This window comes from Erinaceus europaeus, chromosome 11, assembly GCF_950295315.1.
Source record: "Erinaceus europaeus chromosome 11, mEriEur2.1, whole genome shotgun sequence".
Lineage (NCBI taxonomy): Eukaryota > Metazoa > Chordata > Mammalia > Eulipotyphla > Erinaceidae > Erinaceus > Erinaceus europaeus.
This window is the reverse complement of record NC_080172.1, coordinates 104,988,485-105,010,430: the sequence shown is the minus strand read 5'-3', so window position 1 is coordinate 105,010,430 and position 21,946 is coordinate 104,988,485. Positions and strand designations below refer to the sequence as shown.

The window sequence follows — 21,946 nt, the reverse complement described above, 5'->3', positions numbered from 1 at the left end:
TGATTTTAAATATTTTGCATCATTTGTCTGTTTATTGGAACATCAAACTCAAAAGATGACTTGTGTTGTATTGTGTTACATGTGAATTATATTTGTTAGATAAATGAGAATATTAATCTTTGCCTTTTTATTTTTCAGAGGATCAACCATTTTCCAGGAATGGGGGAGATCTGTCGGAAGGATTTCTTAGCAAGAAACATGACCAAGTAATTCTTTTTTTGTAGATATCTTTGAAGTTCACATTAAAAAAAATATTACAGTGAAAGTATTTTTCACTGTAAAAAATATTACAGAAAAATATTACTTTTCACAAGGTGATGTTGATTTGAAATGATATTTTGATAGAATATATAACTTTAGAAGCAAAGGAGTTTTAATTCTCATCTAGTCCTATCACTCAACTTTCCACGGAGATCAGAGACACAGATATCTTGCACAAAGTCAAACAAACAATTTTGATAACAGGCTTGGAATAGAATCATGCTATTAAGAATTTCAGATATATATTTTTATTGCAGTTTGGTATCACTCTGGCAATATAATGTTTGCAGTTATTTGTGCATGCCATTCAATAAATACTTTCAGTTTTCTTGTAGGAACTAATTTGTTGCTGATATGCTGTGTATGAGTGTCTATATTCAAAATTTGGAAGAATAGCATGGGTCAAAGTTATACGGTGAAAAAATATGAATAGCCAAGATACTGAAATAAGATCAAGTATAATTTATGCATAACTTGATTGATGGAAAGTGTCTGAAACATAAGCTAAAAGATGATGTTTACAAATCTGGCCTTAATTCTGAATACTGTGGGAGCAGAAGGGGGCTATGAAGTTGGTTATATCACCAGATTGACATTAAAATTTTTTTTAATTTATTTTTTTATCTAAGAAAGGAAAAATTAATAAATCCATAGGGTAGGAGGGGTACAACGCCACACAATTCCACCCAATCTCCATATCCCACCCCCTCCCCTGATAGCTTTCCCATTCTCTATCCCTCTGGGAGCATGGACCCAGGGTCGTTGTGGGTTGCAGAAGGTGGAAGGTCTGGCTTCTGTAATTGCTTCCCCGCTGAACATGGGTGTTGACTGGTTGGTCCATACTCCCAGTCTGCCTCTCTCTTTCCCTAGTAGAGTGTGTCTCTGGGGAAGCGGAGCTCCAGGACACATTGTTGGGGTCTTCAGTCCAGGGAAGCCTGGCCGGCATCTTGATGGCATCTGGAACCTGGTGACTGAAAAGAGAGTTAATATACAAAGCCAAACAAATAGTTGAAGAATCATGGACCTAAAGCTTGGAATAGTGGAGAGGAAGTGTTAGGGGGGTACTCACTGCAAACTCTAGTGCACTTCTGCTTTCAGGTATATATTTTGCAGTAGTTTATGGATACGTGTGAACATATATTCTCTCTCACAGAAACTGGTGTATATCTAGGTTTGGGGACTTTGTTAGAAAGTGAACCACCTGAGATGAAATTAGAGTATACTATGAAAGGAAAGGTCTCACCCGAGTAATGAAGCTGAAGGGTTGTCATTCCACACGTGAAGTCTCTGGACACAGTCTGAGCTGAAGCATGTTGAGGTGGCAATCGTTGTGTTGATTAGGTTGTGATCGGCAGATGCAATATTATTTGATATGGATTGGGAGAGGCATATGGGAAAGTGGGCCCTATCCAAAGGTTCCAGGACTGGGGGAAGTAGAGGCTCTCTAGTGGAGATGTGAGGTTCCTGCTGTCTTAGGGTTCAAAAAGACAATGGATAGTTAATGTTATCATCACATTATTTGTTAATTGGGTTAATTTTGAAAAGTCCTTTTGTTAGGGTTTGCTGTACAGTACCCAGTATCTTGTATATAGCTGTGCTTTAAAAATTAAATGTCGTATGCTTTACATTGGCTTGTTCTAGCCCTCCCCCTCCCAGAGAATTGGATGAGTCCTGTTAATTTCGCGGGCCTGCTTGGCCCCGCCCCAAGGGACCCTGGGAGAGGGTTCCGGAGTCTGAGAGTTCCTGAGTTCCCCAGTGACAGAGTTCCTGAGTTCCGGAGTTCGAGAGTGCGAGAGTGCGAGAGTTTCTGAGTTCGAGAGTAAGGGAGAGGGTTCCTGAGTTCCAGAGTAAGAGAGAGTGCTTGCGCCGCCGCAAAGAGACAGCAGAGTTCTGTTTGGTGATTAGTTTGTCTTAGTTTGTGAATCGTTGTTCCTGAATAAAGAAATACAGCTGCCCTGCCCAGCCATTGTCTCCGTGTCTCTGTTACCCGCCGTGAAGCAAGCCCGGCCAGAGCCTCTGAAAATTTTAACAACAATTAAAAATTTTTTTTTTATTTATTCCTTTTGTTGTCCTTGTGTTATTATTATAGTTATTGTTGTTGTTGATGTCATTGTTGGATAGGACAGAGAGAAATGGAGAGAGGGGAAGACAGAGAGGGGGAGAGAAAGACAGACACCTGCAGACCTGCTTCATCGCTTGTGTAAGGACTCCCCTGCAGGTGGGGAGATGGGGGCTCGAACTGAGATCCTTATGCCAGTCCTTGCGCTTTGTGTCACCTGCGTTTAACCCACTGCGCTACCGCCCAGCTCCCCAGATTGACATTTTTAAAGAAACATTCTGGGGGATTGTAAAGAACATGTCTTTTTTTTTGTATATTTTTTGTTAGTGATTTAATAATGATTGACAAGGTTGTGGTATAAGAGGGGTACAATTCAGTACAATTCCCGCCACCAGAATTCCACATCCCCTCCTCTCCACTGGAAGTTTCCTTATTCTTTATCCCTCTGGGAGTATGGACCAAAGATCCTTATGGGGAGCAGAAGGTGGAAGATCTAGCTTCTGTAATTGCTTCTCTACTGAACACGGGCATGGACAGGATTCATAACCCCAGCCTGTTTCTTTCTTTCCCTAGTGGGCTAAGACTTTGGGGATGTGGGGTTCTAGAACACAGTGGTGAGGTCATCTGCCCAGGGAAGTCAGGCTGGTGTCATGGTAGCATCTGCAACTTGGTGGCTGAAAAACATTAAGATCCAAAGCAGAAGAGTTTGTTTAATAGTGAGGAACCTGAAGGTAAAAGGATAGTAGCTGAGATGTGGGGTCTTCATGATTGGAGGAGGTAGGAAGTCTAGTTTAGGTACAGATTTATTATTATTATTTTAAATATTTATTTATTTATATATATATATATATTCCATTTTGTTGCCCTTGTTTTATTGTTGTAGTTGTTGTTGTTATTGATGTCGTCATTGTTGGATAGGACAGAGAGAAATGGAGAGAGGAGGGGAAGACAGAGGGGGGAGAAGGACACCTGCAGACCTGTTTCACCGCTTGTGAATCAACCCCCCTGCAGGTGGGGAGCTGGGGGCTTGAACCGGGATCCTTAAGCCAGTCCTTGTGCTTTACGCCTCCTGTGCTTAACCCGTTGCACTACTGCCCGACTCTCTTTAGGTATATTCTAAGGGGCCCATGACTTTTACTAATTTTTGACTGAGCCCAACAGCTAACATGCAGGTGGACTAGGAGTGTTGTCTGAAGATGGTGTCATACTTGAGGATAGGACTAGAAAGCTGGGTAAGGGCAGAGAGAAGCGCCCAAATATGGGGAAAGTATATAAATTAACTATAAACTCCATCTGACCAAAGATCTTTATGGGGAGCCGCCATGTTCTCAGCACAGGAGCCTGTGTGACTTCTGCATCCCTGTCATTCTGAGCTCCCATTCCATGGTCACAGTTAGGAACATTCTAGGCTGCACTCATTTCAGGACAGTCTTCCTTGAGTGGCAGAATATGTGACCCAGCCTCCGTTTGGAGAGTGGGGCAGTTTCTACCACTGTTGTAGAACATAAGTCTTTATCAACAGTGGAGGCAAAGGGGTTAACTGAAGACCCATTAGCAAGCACACTGTTATTGCAAATAGACATGTTCTCATTCTATAGAATTCTTTCAATTCTTTTTTTTTAAAGATTTTATTTATTTATTAATGAGAAAGATAGGAGGAGAGAGAAAGAACCAGACATCACTCTGGCACATGTGCTGCCGGGGATCGAACTCAGGATCTCATGTTTGAGAGTCCAAAGACTTATCACTGCACCACCTCCTGGACCACTCAATTCTTTTTTTTTTTTTTCTTCACTTGTTCTATTTTGTTGCCCTTGTTGTCTTTTTTTTTTTTTAAATTGTTGTTTTAGTTGTTGTTGTTACTGATGTCGTCATGGTTAGATAAGACAAACAGAGATGGAGAAAGGAGGGGAAGACAGAGGGGGGAGAGAAAGACACCCATAGACCTGCTTCACTGCTTTTGTGAAGCAACTCCCCTGCAGGTGGGTGCCGGGCTGAGCTTCATGGGTGGGAGAGAGAGACGACCGGGGACTCATGGCTGAGTGGTACGCAGTTCTGTCTTTATTCATGTGGAATGCAGCGCAATCTAAGCTATCTCTAATCACAATCTTGTCCTTCTCTATCCTGAGGCGGAAGAGTCTGTCGGAAAAGGATGTACATAGCATAGGGGGTGGGGAGAAGGAAAAAGCATGCAAAACAGGATTAAACCGATGTCCTGGAGGCAGGGGGCGCTTCATTAACAGTGTTTATGTAAATAGAATACTGTGCCAAGCAGGGGAGATTAAACCAAGGAAACAGAAGGGGTCTTAGAAGCAAAATTTAGAAGCAGACCAGCAGGTGGGGAGCCCGGGGTTCAAACTGGGATCCTTACGCCAGTCCTTGAGCTTTGCACCACGTGCGCTTGACCCACTGAGCTACCCAACTCCCAGCTCTTTCAATTCTTCTTAATGGAAAAAAAGTTTTCTATGAGAAAAAAATATGACATAACAACAACAACAACTACAACAATAAAACAACACAGGCAACAAAAGGGAATAAGTAAATATTTAAAATAATAATAATAATAATAAACATAGACCTAAACTAGACTTCCTACCTCCTCCCAGCATGAAGACCCCACATCTCATCTGCTATATTCTTACCTTTAGGTTCCTGACTATTAAACAAACTCTTCTGCTTTGTATCTTAATGCTTTTCAGCCACCAAATTGCAGATGACACCAACCTGATGCCTACCTGGCAAGCCATCTTTCCAACTCTTCTCAGACCCTCAAATACTTAAGAATTTTATATATCTTTTTAAAAACTATATGTTTTGATATATTTTAGTGGCCTGTGTCATAGTGCAATGGATAAAGTGTTGGACTCCCAAGCATAAGGTCCTGAGTTTGGTCCATGTTAGCACAAGTGTCAGAGTCATGCTCTGGTTCCTCTCTCTCTCTCTTTCTCCTCTTACCCTTTTATCCTCTCATTAAAAATATATGAATATTTTTTAAGTTATGTCTTTAAAAATGCTTTATTATTATTATTATTATTATTATTTTACTGGCTGTAGATAGCCAGAAATGAAGAGGGAAGGGGGTGATAGAGAAGGAGAGAGACAGAGAGACACTTGCAACACTGCTTCACCACTCACAAAGCTGTCCCCCTGCAGGGGGGGTCTGGGGCCTTGAACTAGGTAGGTCCTAGAACCAAGTCCTTGTGCACTGTAATGTGTGCACTCAACCAGATGTACCACCACCTTGCCCCTTTAAGTTATGTCTTTTCACATCAAACGATTCATATTTGATCATCTAAGAAGAATAAAGCATTTCTTTTTGCTTCACATGTTTGATTTTTTTCTAAATATATACTTGAGGGAATAGTGTCCTTTATAAATACTACATACTTAGTTTTATTTATTTGTTTACTGATTTTAATTTCTTTATTAATGTTTTATAGTCGACAGTATATACAATAGTTTGTACTTGCATAACATAACCCTCTCTAGGTCCTCTGCCATCGTGTTCCAGGACCTGAACCTTTCCTGCATACTTAGTTTTTACAACATATTCTAATTCAAGCTAATTTGATCTAACGTATATTACTTTAAAAGTATAACATACTTTTTAGAGAGTTGAAAGCAAATATAAGACCTTTAATGCTGTGATTGTGCTGCCTTTAGTTGTGTGGTGTACGTCTCTGTGTGTCTGTTCTTCAGATCAACTTTGCACTGAGATTATGCAGAGATACTCTCGTTTGTTGATCTGTTCTAGAATTGACAGGTGAGGTAGCAACAACTTGTCTTCATTTCCTTTAAAGTGCACTTGAAATTTGGTAACAGTAGGGACTGTAGAAGCCATGTGAGTTCTATATTCCCTACCATCCAGTCTTAAAACGTAGACCTGACGTCTGTGCTTATTCTACACTGAGCTGACGTCTGTGTTTATTCTACATTGTGATTCCGTTTTAGTTCTTCTTTCATCTCATTTGTGGAAAATATCTGTATATCTATAAAATCTTCGCAGCTATTTTCCATTAAAATAGATTTTGGGGGCAGTCGGGCTGTAGCACAGCAGGTTAAGCGCAGGTGGCTCAAAGTGCAAGGACCAGCTTAAGGATCCCGGTTCCAGCCCCCGGCTCCCCACCTGCAGGGGAGTCGTTTCGCAGGCGGTGAAGCAGGTCTGCAGGTGTCTGTCTTTCTCTCCTTCCCCCCCCCCCCCCGTCTTCTCTCCATTTCTCTCTGTTCTATCTAACAATAATGATGTCAGTTACAACAATAATAACTACAATAAAATAACAAGGGCAACAAAAGGGAATAAATAAATAAAATAAATATTAAAAAAAATTTATTTTGGAGGGAATCCGTTTTCCTTTCATGTCCTTATTGCGGCAATCACATTGCAGTTTCTATATGTAAATTCCCCCCCAAATTTTTATTAATTTGGCCTAATATCCTTAGTGCCTAGTATATATTATATTCTCATATAAAGGTTTGAATAATATGTAGTTTACTACCTACGTTGGAATTCCTTGTCTACTGTTTTTATGGGGTTGTCGGAAAAGTCATGCCACATTTTTTTGCATAGAAAAATATGTCATGACTTTTCTGACAACCCAATAACTGATGTCTCTCCAGGGTCTAACATCATACTTAGTGTTTAATAAGCATTTCTTTGATGAATCAACAAGTGATGGTATGGAAAGATTTTAAATGCTTGTAGTAAATCTCACAACAATAAAGAGAAAGAAAAATTTAGAAAAGTTTGAATAGAAATTATTTTTTATTATCTCTGATTTATAGAATGATCAAATCCCGCCCTATGGATTATACTTTTATTCCTCGTACTTGGATCTTCCCTGCTGAGTATACACAATTTCAAAATTATGTGAAAGAATTGAAGAAAAAACGAAAACAGAAAACTTTTATAGTCAAACCAGCTAATGGTGCAATGGGTCATGGGTATGTATTTTTCATTCAGAATATGTAAACTTTTTTTTTTCATTTGGAGAAAAGAATTAATGTATTTGATTGTGAGTGAGTACTAATATATAACAAAGTCAATTTTAAAATACTACTTTTATAAAACTAGAGTTTTAATGAGACCTTTCATTCAGTCCTACAGATTTCCATCATCCAGTTTAAAAATTAAATCAACAGAGGTCATAGAAGAAGCTCATTCTTATAATGCATGGCATATGTTCGTGACACTGTTTTTTAACTGGGATTTTATAGTTAAAAAACTAAGCACTACATTAATAGTGAGGATTTTATTTTAATTGCACAATATTAAGTTGGTTCACTGTGTGTTGTTACAAAGACAGAGGCTTCATTTGTTCGTAATCAATTATTAGGGAGAATTAAAGGTGGGATATGGATAGAGAAGTTCAGATTTTTCTCAATTTTAATGTTAGAAATTGATGTTAAGACATTTTTAGGTGTTTTTATTTCACGTTACACGTAATATTATAAATGATTATGTAACTTTTTCAGTGATAGTATAATTGACAACTACACAAGAAATAGCTGAGACAGAGTAGTGTTCACAGTGTGCCCCTGGGCTTAATCCCTGTGATACGGCTGTGTCCAGGTGCAGGATGCTTGCTTCTCTCATCTGTGGAATGCGTGCTACCATGCTGGTCTTATGCTTGGTTGTTCTATGTTTAAAAGGGAGTGTTAAAGACTCAAAAGGACCCCAATAAGCTGTCTCTCTTTTTTCTTTTCAGTCATATCAGTTTTCTTTCTTTCTTTTGTTTTACTAGAGCACTGCTCATTTCTGGCTTATGGTTGTGCTAGGAATGGAATGTGAGGCCTCAGAACCTCAGACATGGGAGGCTTCTGCATGACCGTTACGCTCTCTCTCCACCCTGCTCAATTAGATCAGTCTTTGCTTCCTTTATTTTATTATTATTTTTTTTGTTGCCTCCAGGGTTATTGCTGGGGCTCGGTGCCTGCACCATGAATCCACTGCTCCTGGAGGCCATTTTTTCCCCCTTTTGTTGCCCTTGTTGTTGTAGCCTTGTGTGGTTATTGTTGTTGATGTTGTTCATTGTTGGATAGGACAAAGAGAAATGGAGAGAGGAGGGAAGGACAGAGAGGGGGAGAGAAAGACAGACACCTGCAGACCTGCTTCACCACCTGTGAAGCGACTCCCCTGCAGGTGGGGAGCCAGGGGCTTGAACTGGGATCCTTATGACAGTCCTTGAGCTTAGCGCCACGTGCACTTAACCCACTGTGCTACCGCCTGACCCCCTATTTGCTTCCTTTATTTTGGAGCTCTGTTTTATCATGTTTAGTTGATAACTATTGTGTCTTCTCAGTGCATTCCATTTTTATCACTATCCAGTATCCATTTATTAGTCTTGTGATAATTTTTGTCTTTAAGTTTATTTTGTTTGATACTAGTATAGCTGGTCCATGTCTATACAAATTCTCTTTGGCTAGTGTTTGCATGGAATACCTTTTCCAGTTTCCCTTCCTCCCTTCTTCCTTCCCCCTCCCTCTCTGCCCTCCCCCCTTTTCTCCCTTTTCTTCCTTCTCTCCTCTCCTTTCCCTCCCTTCCTCCCTCTCTCCCTCCCTTCCTACCTACCTACCTACCTACCTACCTACCTACCTACTTACAGAAAGGGAGAAGCTGGGGGGTCGGTGTAGTGGGTTAAGTGCACGTGGCACAACGCGCAAGGACCAGCATAAGGATCCCAGTTCGAGCCCCTGGCTCCCCACCTGCAGGGGAGTCACTTCACAGGTGGTGAAGCAGGTCTGCAGGTGTCTGTCTTTCTCTCACCCTCCCTGTCCTTCCCTCCTCTTTCCACTTCTCTGTGTCCTATTAAACAATGACGACATCAGTAACAATTATAATAACTACAACAACAATAAAAAGAAAACAGGCCAACAAAAGGGAAAAAAAAAAGTGAGACACTTCCTTCCATGATGTAGAGGCCAGGCTTGAACCTGGGTCATGCACAAGGCAAAGAAGCACTCTATCCAAATGAGCTTTTTCCTTACCTCAGTCATTCATTTTCAGGCTCTTCAAGTTTTGAATCTCTCATAGATTACATATAGTTGGACTACTTTTGTTTTGATTTTTTTTATTATTCTTAATTATGGGAGATAGCCAGAAATTGGGGGGGAGGGGAGATAGGAAGAGAGACAGACACCTGCAAACCTGCTTCATCACTTGTGAAGCTTTCACCCTTCAGGTGGGGATATGGGTCTTGAACCTGGCTCCTCACACACTGCGCTCAACCAGGTGCACCACCACTGGGCCCTAGACTGTGTTTTTAATGCATTCTGTCAAATTCTTTCAATTGCATTGTTAATCCATTTGTACTTAATGTAAGTACTGATAAGCAGAGATATACTTCTGCCATTTTACTATTAATTTTAAAATATTTTTTCTGTTCATTCCTGAGTTTTTTCAGTTTTATTCTCTTATGTGTTAGATTTTTTTCCCCCTAGTGTACCAAGATAGTTTCTTTCTCAACTGTTTTGTAATTTTATTTTTAGATATTTGCCCTGGGACTACAAATAGTACATGATTTTATAACAATCTATTGACAGTTCAAATTAGCATCAAGCTAGTTTCCATAATAAAAACAAATGAAAATCTGCTCCTGCCTAACTTTCCTCCCCTTTGTATTCCTGTCACAGATCTCACCCCTGTGCCTCGTGTGCCACACACATTCTCTCTTGCTCTCTTTGATTCTACTGTCCTTAGCCTCTTTTATTTCTGACCATGATCAGCTGTTCATCTTATCGAGCCCCTCTGGCATGTGATGAGTAGCTTCGTGCATGCTACGCTTAGTGTCATGACTTTTAACAGTGTGATTATAATGTTTTCCATCCAGGTAGTCACTCTGCTCCTTTCTCTGTCTCTTTTGCCCTTAAATTTAGTTTCTGAAAGTTGCCCCAGTAAGTAGCCATCTAGGATAGTTGTTACCTAGGTAAGAGAAAGAAATGTAGGTCCTTTGTGATTCTCCAGGTAGCTGCCAGACAGGTTAAAAAAAAAAGTCCTCTAACCAACCAAATGTAAGGTCCATTCTGCTTCCACAAAATCTAGTACTGGTACTGGGATCCATGTGTGGGATTAATCGTGTTTTTATGAGAGTATAGAATTACAAGATGTAGTTCCACACTTCACCATCACCGAAGTTTTATGGAGCACAGCTTTTTTAAAGCCACTGCTGAACTAGAGAATTGGGGACGAAACCAGAGTATGTTAAAATTCCGTTTTTACACAGATTTACTTGCCTTTGTTTGTTATTATTGTTATTATTTCCTTAAGTAGTTTTTGGTTGTTGCAAGATTTTCTGTGACTGTCAGAGTTCTGGTTGGATCTGACTTTTTTTTTTTTTAAATAAAAAATATGCTATTCATTTTTTAAGAACAAAAATTTTAAAATATTTATTCCCTTTTGTTGCCCTTGTTGTTTTATTATTGATGTCATTATTGTTGGATAGGACAGAGAGAAATGGAGAGAGGAGGGGAAGGCAAAGAGGGGGAGAGAAAGACAGACACCTGCAGATCTGCTTCACCACTTGTGAAGTGACGCCCCTGCAGGTGGGGAGCCGGGGGCCCGAACCAGGATCCTTATGCTGGTCCTTAGGCTTTGCGCCACCTGCGTGCACTTAACCCACTGTGCTACCGCCCGACTCCCACTTTTCATTTCTTAGGTGGAGGGACAGACTTTTGGCATTCTCTTGCTTTTCCTTTTTTTCCTCCTGAATGTTTGTGACTTTGTAAACACCTTCACTCAGATGAGTCTTTGAATTCATTTTTTTTAATTTAGGATTTCTCTGATAAGAAATGGTGATAAACTTCCATCCCAGGATCATCTGATTGTTCAGGAATACATTGAGAAGCCTTTCTTAATGGAGGGTTACAAGTTTGATTTGAGAATTTATATTCTGGTGACGTCATGTGATCCACTTAAAATATTTCTCTACCATGATGGACTTGTACGAATGGGAACTGAGAAGTATATTCCACCTAACGAATCTAATTTGGTAAGTGACAGCAGACAATATATGATTTTATTTATTTGTTTAACATTTACTTTGAAATATATTCTTACTGAAGCATTGTTTTGCAGTACTGCGATTGTCCTTTGATTACAATTTCATATCCACTGCGGCCAAACTGTCACTTCCTTCCACTATAGGACATTGGATCCTTGATCCTTTTATTAACTCCCCCTCCTTTTTTTTTTTTGCCTCCAGGGTTACCTCTGGGGCTTGGTGCCTACACTATGAATCCACTGCTCTTGGAGGCTATTTTTCCCATTTGTTGCCTTTGTTGTTACTGTTATTGTTGTTGGATAGGACAGAGAGAAATTGAGAGAGGAGGGGAAGACAAAGAGGGGGAGAGAAAGACAGACTCCTGTAGACCTGCTTCACCACAGGTGGGGAGCAGGGGGCCAGAACCAGGATCCTTACCCCCATCCTTATGCTTAGCCCCATGTGCGCTTAACTGGCTGTGCTACTGCCTGGCCCACCCTGTTCTTCTTCTTTTTTTTGCCTCGAGGGTTATCACTGGAGCTTGGTGCCTGTACGAAAAATTTACTGCCCCTGGTGGCCATTTTTTTCCTTTTTTTTTTTTTTTAAACAGGACAGAGAGTGAGAGAGGAAGAGGAGATAGAGAGGGAGAAAGATACCTGCAGACCTGCTTTACCAATTGTGAAGTGATCCCCCACTCCAGCAGGTGGGAAACTAGGGGCTTGAACCTGGATCCTTGCGTGGACCCTTGTGTTTCTTACTATGTGCGCTTAACCCGGTGCGCCTTTGCTGAACACATCTTTTATTCACTCTTTCCCCTTCCCCACCCTAACCTCAGATCTGCAGATGCAGGGCAAGGATTTATTTCTATCTGCTCCATTTGCTTTGTGAGTGAGATCATCTGGTATTTAAATGTCTCATTCTGGCTTATTTTACTTAGCGTGATGTCCTCCAGTTCTTTGCATCAACATATACTCATTTTTATTTATTTTTAATTTATAAAATAATTATTTTATTTGATAGGACAGAGGATTTGAAAGGGGAAGGGGGGAGATCTGGGAGCGGAGGGAGAGGGAGAAAGAAGATGTAGAATTTTGTCTCAGAAAATTTCTTTCCCCAAACAAGTTTAGATGAAAATTAACTCATTATTAAAAGTAAACAATTATTAAAACTGTGAGTAGTCATTAAAAGTAAACAACAACAGACTCCGTGCATTTTTCCTACTTAATATATAGTTTCCCATTTTCCCCTTACTCTTATTAATTATATTAATGATCATTGGGGTAGCCTTTTTTTTTTTGGACAGTTGATAAAATAACTCTGCAAATGATGACATCTTGGTCATTCAAAGGAAATGAGACAAACCATTTTATTTGGGCATTTATCTAAATTGTAAAGTGGTCTGTCTTTTTATTTTCAAATGTCAAGGTGCCTCCCCACCCCTGGGGTCCCTTTATCTTCTGTGAGTTGCACAGTTGTAGGGTCTGATAGATGACAACAACTTTGTCTCTCACTCACTGCAGACCCAGTTATACATGCATCTGACAAACTACTCTGTCAACAAGCACAATGAGCATTTCGGACGGGATGAAACTGAGGATAAAGGCAGCAAACGCTCCATCAAATGGTTCACAGAATTCCTACAAGCAAATGAACATGATGTCTCTAAATTCTGGAGTGACATTTCAGTAAGGTTATACCAGACTACAGTTGTGATGGTCTATCCTGATCGTAGTTTAGAGGATTTTTTTTTTTCCCAAATATTAAAGAATAGATTACATTAGATTGGGCATATGCTGAATGTTTTCATGGAAGAAATGGAAATTGTGAAAGGTAAATTTTTTTTTTTTTTAACCGATAAGGATGAGAGAGAACAAGGTTCAAGCTCCAAGTTCCCACCTGCAAGGTGGCGGGGGGGGGGCTTCCAGAGCAGTGAAACAGTGGTACAGGTGTGTGTCTGTCTCCTCTTTTCTCTATGTCCCCCTCCCCTCTCAATTTCTTTCTGTCTAATGAAGATGAAAGACATGTAGAAAAATGCCGGGATAGCCTGAGGGTGCTTCTTCCTGAGCAAGTGCTCTCTGGGTTGGAGAGGACTTGACTGGAGCCAACCTAGGCTGCTGCGAGGGAGAGGGATCAGGAACTCGTGCTGGGCTAGCGTCGCAGGAGAGAGACTCTGGGACTCTCGGAGCCAGAAGGCAATTCCATGTGTTTAATCAGAAGAGCAGCTGTATTTATACTCACCAAGAAGGAAATAGTAGGGTGGAAAACAGGATGTGATGTAGAGAGCAAAAAGAGAGTGCAAACTCGTGGTGGAAAACAGGGTGTGACTAGGAGAGGGGGTGGAGCAAAACGAGTTTGAACCAGTGGGATTAAACCAGTGCCCTGCAGGCAGGGCAGTTCTCAGGTAAAACAGTGATTATATAAATAGACCACAGTGTTAAGCAGAGGGGAGCTGGGTACTGCCCAACAGAAAAAGTAAAAGAAAGTATATACTATGTGAAAAAAGAGAGTTATGAGGATAGTGAAAAGTGACATACATTGGCATGGATGATAAGGGATGATAAGGTGTTGAAAAGAGATGCAGAGTATATAGTTAAGGTCAGAATATCAAAGATTAAATTTATGGGCATTAGAGATTCATGCTGTTGCTATTTGTCCATTTTTTATTTATTGTGTAAAGCTGGGACTACTGCTAGCCAATTTTTTTATTCAGCTGGAGGAGAGGGGAAGGGAGGAGGAGGAGAGGGATAGGAGGAAGAAGGAGAGAAAGAGGAGGAAAGGAGGATGGGAGGAGGGAGGAAGAGAGAGGGAGAGGGGGAGAGAGGGGAGGCAAGCTTTGTGTTTTTCTCTAGTGTCATGTTGACACTCCTGTGTGGTGCTGGAGTTTGAACCTGGCTGTGGACATGACAAGGTATATGCCTTGCTCATTAGGCTATCTCTTTTTCTCCCTTCCCTCTCTCTCCCTTCTTTCTCTACCTTCCCTTTCCCTCTCCCTCTCCCTCTCCCTCTCCCTCTCCCTCTCCCTCTCCCTCTCCCTCTCCCTTCCCTTCCCTTCCCTTCCCTTCCCTTCCCTTCCCTCCCCCCCTCCCCTTCCCCCTTTCCCCTTCCCCCTTTCCTTCCCCTTCCCCTTCCCCTTCCCCTTCCCCTTCCCCTTCCCCTTTCCCTTTCCCTTTCCCTTTCCCTTTCCCTTTCCCTTTCCCTTTCCCTTTCCCTTTCCCTTTCCCTTTCCCTTTCCCTTTCCCTTTCCCTTTCCCTTTCCCTTTCCCTTTCCCTTTCCCCTCCCCTCCCCTCCCCTCCCCTCCCCTCCCCTCCCCTCCCCTCCCCTCCCCTCCCCTCCCCTCCCCTCCCCTTCCCTTCCCCCTTCCCCCTTCCCCCTTCCCCCTTCCCTTCCCTTCCCTTCCCTTCCCTTCCCTTCCCTTCCCTTCCCTTCCCTTCCCTTCCCTTCCCTTCCCTTCCCTCCCTTCATCCTTCCTCCCTCCCTTTCTTTTTTTTATATACCAGGGCACCTTATTCAGCTATATTAGTAGTTGAACCTGGGACCTCTTGTATATAAGTCCTGTGTGCTATCATTTTACATTTCTTTAGTCCTTCCTTCTGTTTTAAGGGATGGTAGCAATGAAGCTAAAAATTACGACTTTAAAAGATAATTATGAAAATGCCAGCAGGATAGTAGAGTGAAGAAAAAAATGTTTAGATTAATAGAATGGTTTTTCTCTTTCTTTCTTTCTTTCTTTTTTTTTACAACTCGAATTTCTTCTATCATAGTATGTAAGTCCAAATAACCTTAGGTGTCAGATAAGTAAAAAAGGGTTGCGGTTGCCTGCTGTGAAAAGATAGAACATTCTGGGATTGTGTAAGTTTAATTTAACAACACAGGTCTGAAGAGAATAGGTGCCACTCAACACCAGACTCTTGGTGCCCTATGGTATTTTGTACCTTCTTCTAATTTGTCAATAGAAGGCAAAAATTTCCCAATTCACAAGTGTTGGCCACCAGTTGAACACATTTAAAAATGTATTGACTCCACCAGAATTCCTTGTCATTTGAATTTAATTAAATATTCATGAACTTGTTAACACTGTATCTTATCTTCTTGAAAGACCAAATGTGTCAAAAAATTGAGTGCAACAGTGTGTATTTATCTGTTTATTTTGTCAAAACCAATTGTGTGGTAATTCTGAAAAATATTTGAATAATCAGTTGATGGGTGAGAAATATCAAAGTATTGGATGGAATCTGTTGATTAGGAAAATTGCTCAGTAATAGAAGCTCCTGCTTGGTGATAGGTGGTTGATTTACTGTATGATCATATGACTAGCCTAGTGAGAGCATGGCAATTTATTTATTTATTTCCTTTTGTTGCCCTTGTTTTATTATTGTAGTTATTATTGATGTTGTTGTTGATGTCGTCGTTGTTGGATAAAACAGAGAGAAATGGAGAGAGGAGAGAAAGACACCTGTAGACCTGCTTCACTGCCTTTGAAGCGACGCCCCTGCAGGTGGGGAGCCAGGGGATCAAACTAGGATCCTTATGCCGGTCCTTGCGCTTTGTGCCACGTGCACTTAACCCACTGCACTACCGCCGGGCTCCCAAGAGCATGGCAATTTTATACACTTTGATAATTTCTGTCTGTCCTATACAATCAAATGGGAAAAAAAATGGCCACCAGGAGCAGGGGGTTCATAGAGCCGTCACTAAGCCCCAGCAATAACCCTGGAGGCAAAAAAAAAAATTGGTAAAGAAAAAAGAATGTCAAAATATATAAAACTGTCATGCTCCCACTGCAGACCTGCTTTGCGGCGTGTGAAACTTTCCCCCTGCAGGTGGGGAGCAGAGGCTTGAACTCTTTATCATATTCTTCACTTTCATATGGATTTGATTCCATGAGGAAGTATTTTGAAAAGGTAAAGCTTCTTAGGCTGCCTTTGTGATGAATATATAGAGTGAATCAAAACAAAATGAACATCATTAGCTGTTCATATGTTGGTTTTAACTGGTACATTTCCCACATTAATGAATTGGGAGAAGGTATTCAAGTCAGACATACTGATAAGAGCTCATAGCATAAATAAGTTTTTCTGTTAGAGCTTAAAATACATCTTTTAGATATGACCTGAGAATTGGTAGTATGAGCAAATTAAGCTCTAAAACACTCATAATATCTTCTTATTTATAAATAGCTAAAATTTTCATTGTGCTGACCTACAGTAATTAGAATGGGCTGATAATCTGTAGATAATAAATTAATAATTTTTTTATTGCCAGTGGGGTTATTGTTAGATCTTGGTGTCTGAATGACAAATCCACCATTCTAGGTGGCCACCGTTACCGCTTTTTTCTAGCGTTCTTTTCCCTTCCTTCCTTCCTTCCTGCATTCCTTCCTTCCTTCCTTCTTTCTTTTTCTCTTTTTTTCATAGAGATAGAGAAAAACTGACAGGGAATGGGGAAATGTATAGGGAGAGAGAAAAATACCCACAGCACTGCTTTTGTGAAGCTTCCCTGCAGCAGTTGGCAACTGGGGGCTTGAACTGGTAGGTAGTCTCTCTGCATGTGAAAATTAACATCAGTATCCTCTATAAAACATAGTGATGTATGCTTTTGTGTTGGTCAAGAATAACAGATCAATAGACAATCTAGCCATGAAGATTAAAAGTGATTATAGAGGCCCAGTGGTGGTGCACCTGGTTAAACACACACATAGGGAGTCAGAGGGTAGCACAGCAGATTAAGCGCAGGTGGCACAAAGCTCCAGAACCTGCATAAGGATCCCGGTTCAAGCCCCCAGCTCCTCACCTGCAGGGAGTCATTTCACAGGCGGTGAAGCAGGTCTACAGGTGTCTTTCTCTCCCCCTCTCTGTCTTCCCCTCCCCTCTACATTTCTCTCTGTACTATCTAACAATGACATCAGACATAAATAATAACTACAACATTAAAACAACAAGGAGAACAAAAGGGAATAAATAAATAAATAATATTAAAAAATTATAAAACAAAACACACAAACACATATCAGTGCACAAGGACCAGTGTTCAAGCCCCTAGTACCCAACTATTGGGGGAAAGCTTCACAAATGATGAGCCAGTGCTGCAGGGGTCTCTCTGTCTGTCTGTCTGTCTTTCTCTCTCTTCCTTCCTCTCACTTTCTGGCTGTCTCTAGCAAATAAATAAGTATATTAAATAAAAAATAAAAGTGATTGTAAAGCATTTGCTTTTTATACACATTAAGTGAAAGTCTACAGACTATCTTTCAAAACAATGACAATTGTTGGAAATACTCTAAATCAGAAAGTGATATACATATTTGGTTATAATTGCCCTTGATTTTCACATATAATGGCAAGCTTGCCTTTATACTCCCTGAACTGTTCATTTTATATAGGAAAAAGTAGAGCAGATTTGTAATTCAGAATCTATAAATATTCACGCTCCATCTGTTTTGTTTTAGACAGACTTTCTTAAGCCAAAGTTTTAATTTTTTTCCTTCTGTTCTCAAATAATTCAAGTACTATGCCCACATGTTTGACCTACTGTCTTTTATCTTTCTATATTATGGTGTTAGGAAAATTTATTATCTGAAAAAAATTTCCAAGAACTATCTCCAGTGGCATTTCTCACATATATATATATATATGTATATTTATATATATTTATTTATTTTCCCTTTTGTTGCCCTTGTTTTTTTTGTTGCTGTTCTTGTTGATGTTGTCGTTGTTGGATAGGAAAGAGAGAAATGGAGAGGGGAGGAGAAGACAGAGAGGGGGAGAGAAAGGTAGATACCTGCAGACCTGCTTCACCACCTGTGAAGCAATGCTCCTGCAGGTGGGGAGGCGGGGGCTTGAACCAGGATCCTTAAAGCCAGTCCTTGCGCTTTGTACCACGTGCACTTACCTGCTGCGCTGTCACCCCCGACTCCTGGCATTTCTTTACTTATCTCCGATGTGACTTGGGCTGGGATTCTGGGTGACAGTGGCCTAATTTCCCTTTTCTTTCCTGGATATTGCTCCCACCAGGTGGTAAAGTATTTAGTTTGACCTGATATGGAGATAGAATTCTAAGGAAATGACAGAATAACTGTAACAACATTAGTAATATTTTTAAAAAATTTATTTTATTTTATTTTTGCCTCCAGGGTTATCACTGGAACTTGGTACCTGCACTGCAAACCCACTGCTCCTGGTGGCCATTTTTCCATTTTGTTGCCATTGTTGTTGCTACTATTATTGCTGCTCTTGTTCTTGGGTAGGACATAGAGAAATTGAGAGAGGAGGAGAAAACGGAGAGTGAAAGACACCTGCAGACCTGCTTCACCACTAGTGAAGTGACCCCCTGCAGTGGGAAGCCAGGGTTCGAACCAGGATCCTTGAGTGGGCCCTTGGCTTCGCACTATGTGGGCTTAACCCGGTGTGCTACCACCCAGCCCCCATTTGTAAGTTTTGTTTTTTTTTAAAGTCAATTATTGAAGATTTACTCCGTTCTAGACACTGTGCTGAAGGTTTCACATGGAGCCTTATTTTGCCTTTACATTCATTTTTCTTAAACAGCAGGTACTATTATTAGTGCCCCTTTACATTTGAGAAAAATGAAACCCAAAGTTTTAAGTGTTATTTCTAAAGTTGACACATCTAGTGAACAACAAAGTCTAGAATAAACCCAGAAAGTATGACTTACCTTCTGTGCTGTCTTGCCTTTATTCTGACAAGTGGGGGAGGGGAGAATGACAATGTATTCTGTGATTAGTGTGACAGTTTTCCTATAATTCATAACTTAGTCTCAAACTTGAGTAAAGTGAATTTAACAATTAACATTTAGTACTCACCCTCCTTGTCTTATGTCCTCTTACAGAAAATAATGGTAGCTAGTCCTTTAATTGCGACTATTTTGATTTCAGATAAACCGTATGAACTACCAAGTCATCATGGGATAAGCAACTCGGTTTTCCTAGACTTTGTCTTCTTTCTACTTTCAGCCTACGCTGTCTACATTGAGAGGCTTTATGTTGTTTGTGGAACAGTATAACTTATTGAATATCTCTTTCCTTCTTTGTCCTCTTCTTTAATTTCTGAGACTAGCTTATGATCCTAATCCTTACTGACATAACAAATAGAGGCCACCTTTATCAGCTTTGATTTTATTTATTCTTCACAGATGCTTTTAGAGCATCCATTAAGAGACACTCATTACTTCAGGCGCTAGAGGTAGGCCTGAAAATAAACAGAGACGATCTCTGCTATTGGCAAAAGAAAAACGAGAAAGGAAAAATAAAGGAAGAAAAAAAAAAAGAAAGGAGACATCAAATGTGAGAAATGAACTGATGATTGCCTACTTTTGATTTAAGGGTCAGGAAAGAGACAGAGGAGTTTGGGGGAAGAATTCTCCAGCAAATGAATAGCTGGTGTCAGTGTCACAGAGAATATGAACATGACTATTGTGTTGTGGGCTATCATAAACCTTGGGGAAACTGGCCAGAACACTGGTTTGTAAATGTAAGTGGTATTTCCCCCCATGCAAGTAGGATGCAAAGAAATAAGGCATTTTCATTGTTTTTTTCTTGCAATTTCGATAGGAATTGGTGGTAAAGACGCTAATTGTGGCGGAGCCTCACGTCCTGCATGCGTATCGGATGTGTAGGCCTGGTCAACCTCCCGGAAGTGAAAGTGTCTGCTTTGAGGTTCTGGGATTTGATATCTTGTTGGATAGAAAACTAAAGCCATGGCTTCTGGAGGTAAGGCACTTTTTTTTTTTTTAAAGAGAAATCACTGTTACTGTGTTAGGATATATGTATTTTAAAAAAATAATGACTAATTTTGCAAATGATTTTACTTAACTGGACAGAACAAAAGTCCAAAGGGAAGATGTGGAAGGAATAGAGTGAAAATTTAGAGTACAGAACAGATCTAAGAATGGATGAATATGTGTTTAATACTCTTTTCCCAAATTTATATGGGGTGAATTTATTTAAAAAAATATGTTACATAGGGAGTCGGGTGGTAGCTCGGGTGGTAGCTGAGGTGGCGCAAAGCACAAGGACCGGCAGAAGGATCCCGGTTCGAGCCCCAGCTCCCCACCTGCAGGGGAGTCACTTCACAAGTGGTTAAGCAGGTCTACAGGTGTCTATCTTTCTCTCCCCCTCTCTGTCTTCCCCATCTCTCTCCATTTCTCTCTGTCCTATCCAACAACAACGACATCAATAATAACTGTAATAAAACAGCAAGGACAACAAAAGGGAATAAAGAAAGAAAGAAATATTAAAAAATACTTTATTCACCTATTGGATAGAGACAGAGAAACTGAAAGGAAAAGAAAAGAGAAGGAAAGACACCTGTAGCCCTGCTTCATTATTATTATTATTTTTATTTGCATCCAGGGTTATTACCGGGGCTTGGTGCCTACGCCACGAATCCACTGCTCCTGGAGACCATTTTTTCCCCTTTTATTGCCCTTGTTGTGGTTATATTGTTGTTGTTGCTGTCATTGGATAGAGCAGAGAGAAATTGAGAAAGGAGGTGAAGACAGAGAGGGGAGAGAAAGAGAGACACCTGAAGACCTGCTTTACCGCCTGTGAAGCGACTCCCCTGCAGGTGGGGAGCCGGGGTCTTGAACCGGGATCCTTACTCAGGTCCTTGCTTCACGCCACGTGCGCTTAACCTGCTGTGTTACCGCTTGACTCTGCCACTTCATTATTTATGAAGTTTTCCCCTTGCTGGTGGTGACCCATGAGCCAGGAACTTGGACATGGTGCATTCAATTGGGTGCACCACCATCTGGCGCTCTTGAGTGAATTTAACTTTCTGTTGCCTGGTTTTAAACGTGTTTTCCTAGGTAAATAGTTTCATTAATGTCATAAATCAAAATTGACTGAGAAATTGGATTTAAGAAAGTTTTTAAAAAAAATATATTTTATTTTAGTAAGAGAGATACAGAGAAAGACAGCGACAGAGACCAGATCACTGCTCAGCTCTGGATTATGTTGGTGCTGGGAATTAAACCTGGGACCTCAGAGCATCAGGCATGGGAGTCTTTTGCATACTTACTAGTTTATCTTGCTAGCCTTATGAAGAAGTTTTAGAAACTTGTTTGTATTAATGTTTCTGCATAATTTATTGTCTCCACATTTCCATATGAAAAAGAATCACGAAAAGCTCCACAGTAAGCAGGAGCTGCGGATAGTGAACATGTTTTACTAAAACAGTCAAAAGAATCTTATTTAGAGCTTCCTCTTGTACTTCCTCCCAGCTGAGATTGTAGTGGTTCTTATATACGTGTTAAAAACCTTTTGGCGCCCTCAAGTGGAATATCGTTGAAATTGCCTCTGAGAGTGTGTTTCTGTTAACTGGAATAAATAAATGCTGAAGATTCTGGTCATAACATTGGGGACAATTTCAAACAGAAAACACATGGAAGGGGCTGGGCGGTGGTGCACCATGTTATGAGCACATAGTAGAAGCGCAAGGACCGGCGTAAGGATCCCCGTTCGAGCCCCTGGCTTCCCATCTGCAAGGAAGTCTGCAGGTGTCTATCTTTCTCTTCCCCCTCTGTCCCCCTTCTCCCTTCATTTCTCTCTGTCCTATTCAACAACAACGACATCATCAACAGCAATAATAACTTCAACAATGAAAAAACAACAAGGGCAAGAAGCGCAAGGACCAGCGCAAG

The 21,946-nt window shown here is 40.7% G+C and overlaps 1 protein-coding gene across 8 annotated transcripts in view; it reads left to right on the top strand.

Annotated features, from left to right (window-relative positions):
- TTLL7 (tubulin tyrosine ligase like 7) overlaps positions 1-21,946 on the top strand; it is a 160,559-nt gene that overhangs the window by 55,205 nt on the left and 83,408 nt on the right. For 7 of the 8 annotated variants that reach the window (XR_009552641.1, XM_060202248.1, XM_060202244.1 and 4 more), the window contains 5 exons: positions 139-206; positions 7,103-7,261; positions 11,088-11,304; positions 12,816-12,980; positions 19,857-20,015. Coding sequence is in view for 7 of the 8 variants with exons in the window: in XM_060202248.1 (XP_060058231.1) it covers positions 139-206; positions 7,103-7,261; positions 11,088-11,304; positions 12,816-12,980; positions 19,857-20,015 (768 nt within the window). In the remaining variant the exon portion in view is untranslated. The remainder of the gene's footprint in view (positions 1-138; positions 207-7,102; positions 7,262-11,087; positions 11,305-12,815; positions 12,981-19,856; positions 20,016-21,946) is intronic. The other variant, XM_060202249.1, reaches the window with a different exon arrangement.